General features: G+C 33.6%; 1 protein-coding gene across 4 annotated transcripts in view; it reads right to left on the bottom strand.

Moving 5' to 3' along the window:
• Nucleotides 1-2,119: 2,119 nt before the first annotated feature.
• The window catches only part of PAWR (pro-apoptotic WT1 regulator), a 109,533-nt gene continuing 99,832 nt past the window's right edge, over nucleotides 2,120-11,820 (bottom strand). For 2 of the 4 annotated variants that reach the window (XR_013830587.1, XR_013830588.1), the window contains exons 7-9: nucleotides 11,333-11,415; nucleotides 4,919-4,991; nucleotides 2,121-3,336 (exon numbers count right to left, since the gene is read on the bottom strand). Coding sequence is in view for 2 of the 4 variants with exons in the window: in XM_079937827.1 (XP_079793953.1) it covers nucleotides 4,979-4,991; nucleotides 11,333-11,415 (96 nt within the window). In the remaining 2 variants the exon portion in view is untranslated. The other 2 variants (XM_079937827.1, XM_079937828.1) reach the window with 2 other exon arrangements.

The raw sequence follows: 11,820 nt of genomic DNA, 5'->3' as shown, positions 1-11,820 counted from the left end.
GTGTTTCTCAAGTAACTAGACACCAAAAGCTTGTAAAGGACACTGTACTTAGTTCCACCTCAATTGCAGAGCTCAGAAGGAAAGAAAAACACACAGAGAAATAAGTTTTATTTAACCATGGGTGACTTTGGGAACTTTATGAGCTATAGGAACATAGATCCATATTTGGGAATCCATTATAAAATTAAGCATAGAAATGGTAAATAATTACAGATCTTTCAGATGATCAGAATGTACTAGAAAATGTGGAATCCTGACCTCCACTAAGAACTTACTAGCCTTGGCCATTAAGGACATGATTTGGGGGCAAAAATAAAATCCATGTAACAAATTAAATGAATGGAAATACAAATTTATGCTCTAAATGCCCAATTTCTCATGATTAGGGGAATAAATCTGCCTTTTCCAAACATTAGACCTATCAGCATGTTTATGACACAAACTATAGCCCATGACACGTATTGAGGCTACTCTCTCTGTCAAAAGAGAAGTGAATTTCAATTCTCATCTTCTGGGAAGTTCCAAAGGACATTCTGAGAAGCAACCACCCTGTGCCAACACTCTTTTTAGGGCAACAGAGAATAAAATGGTGTTGGCTAGGATTTGTCTTTTCGTTCACTGTGATATACCAAGTACCTAGAACCAGAGCCTAGCACAAAGTAGTATACAAGGAGTATTTGTGAACTAATGCAAGATGCAAAATACAAGAATTCTAGGCTACAGCTGGTTTCCATGTTCTGGAAGAAAAGAGGGGATCCTTCTTTCTGGATGGAGATAACTGGCAGGAAGAGAAGAAAGGTTTTGTCAATGTTAATTATCAGGTGGTCCCCTAGTCGATGGCTGCCAGCAACCAGGCTTTATTCTAAGCACCGCAAGAACTCGTGGTGGCTCAGTCACAGGGCGACTTCACAACCTGCCTCTAGCCGTCATCCAACACTCCACCTCCTACTCACCAGGACTGCCTCACAACCAGCTGTGAAAACTTGCTTGGCTGGCACCTCTACATAGACCCTCATTCATATGTGACTAGAGACGGAAGTGTCTAGCATCTATTAAAACCCCTACTCCGAGTTTGCGCCAAATTTTAATGGGGTGAGGAATGAGAATTTGTGCACCACTTTTTAATTATGATTTTATTAGCTTAATTAAATTATATAAGCTCTCTGATGTCTTTTCACATCCAACTCAATGAACATCTACCTATACATGCTGACGTTAGTTCTGTGCTGCATTCTAATTTGAACACCACTTTACTGTGATTTAACTACTAAAAAAAAAAAGAAAAAATCTTGACTTTTATAGTCAATCTCCTGAGGTTCTCAACAGGCATGAATAGATTTAAATTTTTTTCAAATCAAGATATGTAAGATCTGCTTACCATTTATTTGCACAGAAAATGAGTGAGAGAATGAGAAATCACAAAGCAACAAGCAGCTTTCTGTCATCTTTCTAAAATTTTCTAGTAAAAGTACGAGTTGGAAAATGTTTCAAGGTCCTTACAGCTTTTACAGTTAAGAAGAACTCTGTAAGTGCTCTCTGGTTTTTATTTCATCTGATAATCTAGATGGTTATCAAGGATTTAATTTTTTACAAAGAAAGGTAGCTCTTAATTCCAGGTCTTGAAAAGGCAATGTACAAGATGAGACTGGAACACCTAATGCCAGAAAACAAGGAGGCTATCCATGACCAAAAGGACACAGGAGCTAACTTGGAAGGGGCACCCACTGGCCACATATGAGATAATCTGGACATAAAAAAATAATGACTGCAATGGATTAAAACACTTTAACCATATAAAACAAACATATGACTTACCTTTGGAGGCAGCCTGGGCTCTGGCCCATTACTGTAAAACTGGTAAATAAAAGAAAAGAATGTGATCTTATCTTCCTTATATTTTAGAGAAACCAAGTAATTGATGAAGAGCTTCTCTTTAAAGAATTCGAACTACTAATGTAAACAGAATGATAGAACTTGAAAATTATCACTGCAATACCTAATGATATAATAGATCTGGGCAATAATTATCAATATTTGCTAAAACCATTACATAAAAGGTTGATGTCAAATTTTTAAATAGAGCAATCAAACTAATAACATCTGAATTTACTGACCTATCTTAACATCATTAAAAGTGAGACAACCAGACATTATGCACCTTCTGATGTGATTCAACAGAAATACACAACACTTATAAATTACTGCCCAAAAGGTATACATATATTGAATCTAGTAAAGTCTCTTCATCTAATTAACGATTTATAGAAAATAGGGGGGATAGAGGGACAAGTTAAACAGCATCTTAAAGATAGAATCAGCCAAATCCAGAATGTGGGAAATTCTACAGCACAAATGATCTGATTTCTTCAATTTGAAAAAAGGCATAAAAATTGGAGGTGTGTGTAATTTATAGGTTAAAAAAAGGCTTAAGAGACATAGTAACCAAATGCAATGAATGACTCTCATTTGGATCTTTATTTGAATAAACAGTAAAAGGACATTTTTTGAGGTGTCGGGAAATTTGAACACGAAGTATTACAGGATGCGGCAGCCATGAAAATGGGCTTCTCCATGCTCCTACTGTGGGCTGGGTAATTAACTGACAGCTGCTGTGATTTGAATCTGCCATGGTGTGCAGCTAAGGCCCTGCTTCCTACTGGCTACTCCCTGCCAACAAAGGAGCATAGCAGGAATACAAAGGCAAGCCCATTCCTGCAAGATGTGGGACTACTCTGATGAATGGGCATCTTTGGCATGAGGACTTTTACAGACTTGCTAAAACTTTCTTCAAACTGCACTGTGGATTAAGACTTCCTGCTCAACCATCCTCCTTCCCTCTCTTCTTCACAGCAGTCAGGTCTATGCTGAGGTTTCCCAACCTGCCCTAGCTCCTGCCCCATTTTTCCTCACATGTGCTTTCCCCCAGCAGATCTCTTGCAGGCCTGCCAGAACCCCAACTAAACAGATGATATCAAGAAATTAGCATTAAATGAGTTGGGGATGCTAATATTGTGATTATTTTTTGAGCCTTATCTATTAGAGACACATACTCAGGTATTTACAGGTAAAACGATAGGATGACTGAAATTTAACTGTAAAAATACCTCAGCAAAAAATGAGAAAATGGGGGACAAATTAAGATTGGAAAAATATGGGTAATTTATCTTCTTTTGTGTATATCTGAAAACATCCATAGTAAGATGTGAGAAATACCTGACCAATAATCCTCAAAACTGTCGAGGTCATCAAAAACAAGGGAAGTCTAAGAAACTCACAGCTAAGAAGGGTGTAAAGAGATACGACAACTAAGCATCATGCGGTATCGTAGAGTGGATCCTGGAACAGAGAAAGGACATTTGGGAAAAAGTGAGGCTACATGAACCAAGTATGAACTTCAGTAAATAATAATGTACCAATATTGATCCACTAATTATCACAAATGCACCACATTAACGTAAGACATTAATAACAGGGGAAACTGGGTGTGGGGTATTCGAGTACTCTCTGTACCATCTTCATAATAATTCTGTAATAGAAACTTGCTCCAAAGTTTTTAAAAAGTAAAAAAAAAACGAACAGTAGATTATTTAACTATCTCATCATGTAAGAAAATAATGATCCCAAATTAGACTTTAATGTTTTTCTTTACTCACTGGGATGCAATTTTGTGGCTTTATCCTCACCAGTCAATTAGCTAGAAAATGCTATTGAATTTCTGAGTGCACAGAGAGTAAACTGAAAATTCAGTCTCCCCATGGACCACCCCACAGTGTCTATACATACAAAAAAATGAAAACAAAACTATAACTCTGATGAAACATACATTTATTTGTTCCCATCAAGGTTTAAAATTTGACAAAAATGCATTTCTGTTACCAAAAACCTTCAGGCAATAACAGAGATCGACCTTAACACAGAAGAACAAAGATTTCATTCCACAGACTCTTGGACTTAAGAATTCATTTGAGTTCCAGAGATAATACTAAACTAATGGGGTCATGTCAAGCTGCCAGTATCCATGCTGAGGCTTTTCCTGATACAATCTTTTGCAATGTAAGCAACAATGAAAATATCATTTTTTTTACAAGTTCATGTTATATTACTTATATAATGTCCAAAGACAAAAGGAGGACCAAGATCTTTGCTTAAAAATAGAAGTGCATAATGCAAATTTGCAAGCTTTGACCTGCATCAGAATCATTTGAAGGGCTTGTTAAAACACAGATTGTTGGGCCTCGCCTCATTCTGTTGTTGGGTGGGGCCCACGAATTTGTATTTCTAACAGGTTTCTAAGTGAAGCCAATGATACTAGTGCGGGGACCACACTTTGAGAACCACTGGGAAAATATTTAATAGGACAATAATTATGGCATGAAAGTGAGTATGTCATAGCAAAAGGCACAAAGTATTGCTTTGTGACCTTGGGCAAATTAACCTCCCAATCTGTACCTTGCATAGGTTTTAAGGAATCAAATAAAAACAATATTTAAAGCACTTAACACAATACCTGGCATATGTGGTTACTGAATTATTAATTATTGAATGTTTTTATGCTATACGAAATTAAGGTTAAAGTTATGTTCATACTGTTAACTGAGTCACTATGCTTAACTGAACTTAAGATATACTGATCTCAAAAGAGTTACAAGAAACGAGGTACTTTTAGTCTTCTTATGATCATTAATTACCATTCTGAAGTGTACATTTATTCATCCAATTACAATGTTCACTGATTAACTGATTTACTTTAAATAATAAAGAATACAGTTAATATGAAAATTACTGGCATAACTTTACTTTAGATTAGTGATGTTGTTTACTATCCTGAATTATCCATTCATGAAACTTTCAATCGGCTACAGAAGGCTAATAATTTTCCTACTTTTCTTAACACTGTATCAAATGAATGCATTCTTACCAAAACTGATTTGCAGGTTCTTCAAATGGAATTTCCTATGCCTTTGACTGATAGCTTTGTTTATACTTTTGCACTACAAAAATAATAAAAGGAGTCAGATACCTTTCTATTATTTTTCCTAAAACTTTGCTTCCATAAAGCTAAAATGTCCACTGATGACATCATCCACCTTTGTTTAACCACAGTAAATAGTTTACATTTCAAAGGAATGCAAACATTTCCCTGGATAAAAGCCTGTAATGTAATATAGACTGTAAATTTCATGTCCCGTAGTATATCTAAGCAGGTATAGCTGCTGATCATATATGGACTAAGACAATAATTTATCCTGAATAATTTTTCATACTTCAACATGAAAAAACATACCTAGCAGTCAAAACCCTTATTTCGTTTTTCTTTCACATGTATAAAGTCAAAGTCCAATCTACCTTTCCTAACTAGCTCATATTAATTTTTTTTCATACTGCTCAACTATCTGACACCAAGTAGCATTCTCCTTTATTAAAAGCATCTTTATTCAGTCAGAGCAGTTTTTTTAAAGTGAGAATTGAATTGTGCATTTGGTCCAGAATTAAGAGAGAAGTGTTTTACTTTCTTTTTAACCTTACATGGTTAGACATTAAAAAAAAAAAAAAAAAAAGGTTTGTAAAGGGTATTATAACCAGCCCTACCTCTTTAACATGAAGGTCTAATATTACATAATTCTTTCCAAGAAGCTGACCGAGAGTAAAATGTAACCAACCTCTTGTAGAGGTGAAAAGAGAAAACTAGAGGCATGAGATTAAAAAATCATATGGGTAGTTTATAGCTACTCATAGAATTGTGTGCACGCACAGAGTGAATCTAGAAGGAAAAACAAAAAATAGGGATTTGATGAAGTCTAAGATAAAGAGATCCAGTTCCAGTTGAGACTAGGAGACCTTGCAAATTTTTTCAATAAACTTGCAAATGGAGTACATTCTTACATAATGACTTGAGACTTTATCTAAACAGTCTGACTGAAAGATGCTTGTTCACTTGTTAGACATGTATGACATTACTGAGAAGATTTAGAGTTCTAGAAGTAAAGAAGACTGATTAGCCTGTGCAGGTGTATGAAGAATGACACATTAGGCAAGAGGTTATGTAAACCATTTACTAAAAAAACACAGACTGGATTTTTACATTCCCAGACCTCTACCTATCTTTTCTAAGTATGAGGGACCTGAAATTCTTTGACCACCATAAGATTTAGTGGATGACAGAGCAAATTTTGGATTAAGAAATTATTTGTGCAGTTTCAAAACACAAAAACAATTAAAATTTTTAGTCAGGTTGAACATGTACACTTCCTCATTCAAAAAGCCCCACCACGAATGTATTCAGATCTTATCAATACCATATTTTTGTTTTGTAAAATACAATTCCTTCTACAATAATATACTAATAAAGATTTTAAAGTACTGCATACTGTTTCAGTAAGAGGCACATAATGAGAATATTAACATTGTCCTTTAACTTCGAAAATAAAACTCATGGTCAGGGTTTCACCGATAGTACAGGAAGGAAAAAAATAATTAACCAGTGTTAAAAATTAAACAAAAATTTACTTTTTATTGAGTATTTATTACTTTACATGCAAAGCATATTAAAAGTGAATCTATATCACGTTGACTACCCCAGTGAAAACCTACGCAATGGGAATTATGAAAGCTGTCTACACAATACTAATGTGATCAATAAATGATCCACATGTTTCTCTACAAATTTGCATTACCTGAATTAGCTGATTTTTCAACAAAACAGTAATTTTAGCTTTCATATGGTCTTTACTGGTAACAGCAGACATCTGATACTTAAATTTAGCAGAAAAGCATAATAATAAAAACCCTGAATAGCACAGTCAAAACTTTCAAGAAACAAGTTCACCAAAAAAAGGTAATATACATCTATTAGGTATCCAGAGGGGGAAACAAAACAAAACAAAACAGGCATGTAATAAATGTCCATCAAGTGATCATCACTAACATTCTATTATTACCAAAGTGACTGCCAATATGTGAACTGTTTATTAGACTTAAATACCTAAAACAAACCAGTAATCAATAATGTATACAGAAAAACTAACTTAAAATTACATTTGAATACCATTAACAGTTTGGTGTATCTGACATAAACTGAATTCTTTTTACTTCACCACTGCTACAAATGCCTTTAAAATGTTCTTTTCATAATACATAATTATCTTAAAGAAACATGGTAAGATACTTCCCAAAATGCATCAGGTCTTTCATCCACCACTCAGTAAATGCTGCAGCAAATTAAACAGTACCTATTAACCAGACCTAAAATACAATGGCTGGATAATAAATACAAAAAGAATACTTTTGAATGAACTATTCAGATTAGATTGGCTAATGCTACTTAAGATATAGCACTCTTAAGATAGCACTGACACACACTATACAGATTGTACAATGCTAGATAGAAGGGCTGGTCCATGTCCATTTTTTGGAAACTTCTGTAATATCTAGAATTGTATACCCAGTTGACTAATAAATACTTGCTGAAAGAATAAGTATGAAAATTTAACATAACCCCCTCAACCATATTTTTCTCACATATAATTATTTTGGGGGGGTAGGATGGGGATATGACTTTAATATGCTGTGAGATTCTAGCTAAGTAAACTAAAAAAACAACGTGGGCTCAGGTTTTCTTGGACTATGATTCAAGTCTACACTGAGAATGAAACGACCAACTTCTATACATCAATGAGAAAACATAACAGGATGGGGGGAAGTACCTTTGTTGATGGACCTGATGAGCAAAATGTTTGTCTTATTAGTACTATGTTTTCAGTTTATTGAAACAACAAAAGTGTCACTAGTTCTCAGATAAGTCGTACAAGTTACAATCCTAATCAATGGGACGTCCTTTATTTATGAGAGCATAGTTCCAATGCAAAAGAAGTCAAGTTTACTGTTACATATTAGGAATGGTTTAGATATAATAAGAGAACATCTACCACTGACTTTAACATGTTATTTTAAAGTTCTGATTCCTGAATGTTAGTTCCTTCTCACTTAATATATTCTCCCCAGTGATAAGCTGGTGTTCGGTTTTTCGTATTATAAGATGAAAATATATGCCTGAATCTTATAACAGGTTATTAACAACATTATGAATAGTTATTAAATAAGTGCCAACATTGCATGAACTTACTAGGTACTGAGTCAAGATCAAAGAACTACAAAAAAGATGAAAGATAACTATCACTATACATATGAATACTGTGTAGGACATCAGATTAATCATCAAACCCAAGGTCCTTCCTATTTTGTCTTTTGGTGTTGAACATACGGACGTGCTACTACATTGACTTGCATTATTTTCCACAAAGTATTAGTGGACTCAAAAACTTGCATTTTAATTTCTAATTATAAAAATCCAGAGTAATCCAGAAAACAGAAACCACATGTAACTGAGGTAGGTTTTTTACCTTAAGAATACATTGCTTTCTACTGCAACTAGAAAGTTATTTTTAAAAACACATTGTTTCAGATATCTGCTCCTGATACTTAACCTTCTGTTATAAACTACTTGAGCAAGTATTACAATGTTAATCTACTATACTTAATAAATTCCCTTAGAAATACACACCCTAAAGCCTTCCTCTTCCTCTCTAAAGGTAACTATAGTGCAATAAAATTAGTAACAATTCTAGAAAGATGAAACAGATATTACTACAGTAATTCCCAAGTTTATGCATGTCAGAAATCAAGGAGGAGAGTCACATTCATTTTAAAGATGATAAACTTACTGTTTTGAAAATAATATCATAAACACATTAGAACTTTGGATATGCTTTATTATGCCACAAATTCCCAAGAGATATAAGAAATATTATTTCTGAACGGGACTAATAATTTCACAAATACTAGCACTTTATTGACAATAGCCAAGTTTTTTAAGGTCATGCACATGTATTTAAGTAACCTTTTTAAAATCTCGTGCTTTTTATAAAATTTAAAGGGAAACTGTAGCAGATCCTACTTTATTTTTCAATATTCAGTGTAAAAATCTATATGTGATATAAATATACATTTTAAGGACAGGAGGGAGGACTGCAAATGAACTGCTTTGCCTAAGTTGCCAGGCTCCTGCATAGGTACCGTTATGTAAAAGATCATTGTTGGAAATGCTCCTGATAAACTGAAATAAAGGAAAAACTTTAAAACAGCTTGGTCTTTAAAAGCATTAATACCTGGCATAATTTTAAAGGGGGAAATGAAATATTCCTTTACTTCCAAATGGATTAAACAGAAAAGTCAAAATACTTCTCTTATTGAAAAACGAGTACACAAATACATTTTAAGGCTGGATACTAACACCATTTTCACAACATCCAAAGTATGGATGGGAAACTAGGCAACACCGATATTTCTGCCATACGCCTAAGGGTAAACAAAGGGAGATGAGGACTTCACCCCCAAAGATGGTGACTGAGCCTGGCATACCACTTTGACATGTGGGCAGCAGATCACTGTTCCCATGCTGGGACTATTCTCCAAAAAGGATGCCCTTATGCAGTAATTCTACAACTTTATCAAGTTTGGTAATCTAACATTGAACTTTTGGCTAAATATATATATGGACATATGTGAAGTTCTCCAGTGACCAAGTTAATTATTCAATAAACTAAATGGTGAAAAAATGCTAATAGCTAAAATTATGTTAATTTCAGGGTTTTCAATGGAAGATATAGGAGGAAAGAGGCAAGGGTAGCTGTTTCCAAATCTAAGTTATGAACAGAATCATTAGATGTTGAGCTTTAAAAATTCTATCCAGGGTCTCAACCTAAACCTATCTAGAAGCTATAACCCAAGAATTCTTTTTAAGCAACCCAAATGATTCTGATGATTAGTCAAGGTTGAAACTTCTGCATTGGGGGCATGGGGGAGGGGAGAGGGCACGATCTAGATTATTGCAGAGTTTTAGTATTCAACATTGATATTTATCATTTACTCTGCATTTTTTCCCAACTGTCTCACCTTCCCTATTTTTCTAACAGTGAATAATGAAGTGGCTTAGCACGTAAAAGGAAAAGAGTCAGTAGGGTACCCAAAATGGGTTTTTACTATGTTCAAGCCATTTACATACATTAATTGGATAAAAGGGTACCAGTAGACTGTTTGAGATTCAACTTCAGACAGATATTTCTTAATGTATTTTAAAGGAGAAGGTTTCCTTACTCAACATGAGAATGTAATAATATAAAATAATTCTAAACATTATTGTTACTTAATAAAAGAGAAAATTTGTATAATTCTTCAAAATAATTGTTTTTATAAATCCAATGTTAGGAAGAAAATCCCTTAAATTTGAGGTAGGGGAATAATTCTCTCATATGGGAACAACTGTGTCACAGTGTTATCCTCCAAGTTAGAAATTAAGCAAAGTATTTCAGTATTATTTCTGTTTACATACTGTTTTGTTACAGTAAGTACAAATGTTTTAAATGTGGATAAATATTTTGGTTTTGATTTTAATGCATATGATAATTAAAAATATGGATTTTTTTTCCTTCTACACTGAAATTGTATACACTCTCTAGGCTTGATGAATAAACAACTTTTAAAATACCCCATGTTCACTTATAAACCTTGGAATAATAATAAAAAAAAAAGTAGTACCTACATAAGAAATTTTACATTAAAATTACAATTGTATGTTTTTCTGAAGTCAAAGTGATTTTAAATTTATTTCAATATTTGAATACAAAATAGTACATTTTAATTTACTATAGCATAATTCAAGTATTCTCTTAAATTTTATATTTAGCCAACTAGTATATGATATTAACTGACCTTTTATAATAGCTTTCCTTTTTTAAAGATGACTGTTATACAAAAGAGTGTGACTCTATGTTCCTCTAAATTGCTTAGAATAAGTTGAGAGAACAAATGACAGTAGATAAAGACCTTTAGGAGTAAATCATCAACATATAAAAGGTTGCACACATCAGTAATAAGGCATTTGCAGGTAACTCCCTAAAAAGTATTTGAATTCATGTAAACAAAGACTATGTATATTCTTTTAGGGAGAAAATGCACTACCATAGATGAAATATATTCAGATGGTTGTGACTTTAAACCATATGTTATTTGAATACCACACAAAACCGAAAGAGGCATAACCTACCAGTTTAATAACTAAAAGATGTTACTTATTTGTGAACTAAAAGGTTGATACTTTTTGAAACTGATAATGAAAAAGAAATATTTTGAAAATAAACATCCACTGTTTTCTAGAAATAAATATACATACTTAGTTAGTTTAATGTATTACAGCATAGGAATACTGTCCTAGCGCCCAAAACATTCAATCAGTAGTTTTAAAATATTTTTCCACACTGAGCCTTGAATCTTCTACCTTGTTAGCTGCCCAACAACTTTCAAAAGAGTTTTATTCTCCTGCTTTAGTTGTTCATTTTCATCTTCTATGTCATCTAGGTCCTTAAGGAAACAAAAAGGAAAATAATACGTAAGTTTTTAAAACACTTAAAAGTATTCTGAAGGTGATAAAAAAATTTCAAAAATATACATTCAAAGATAATTCATACAAGCAATTAGTCTGCAAACGAGGGCTAGTTCTGAAAACAACTTTGGAAGGAATATGCCCCACCTAAAGGCAGCATCCACTACTTAGACTCCTCACTGGTATCATGATAATGCAGGCCAGCTCCTGCCAGATCTTTCAGTTTTTAAAGAGAAGCCAGAAATCAGAATTCTTTATTGTGAATCTTCCAATTTTTAATCACTATAAATAATTTAAGTTTTTAGTTAAAAACAAATCCCTCCTTCCCCAAACTAAGAGCTAAATACATATGCAGTCAATGTGAGGTTTGGGGCCTTGGATTG

Source organism: Stenella coeruleoalba (genome assembly GCF_951394435.1).
Source record: "Stenella coeruleoalba genome assembly, chromosome: 11".
Taxonomy (NCBI): domain Eukaryota; kingdom Metazoa; phylum Chordata; class Mammalia; order Artiodactyla; family Delphinidae; genus Stenella; species Stenella coeruleoalba.
The sequence above is the reverse complement of the archived record's forward strand: the minus strand, read 5'-3'. Positions and strand labels throughout refer to the sequence as shown.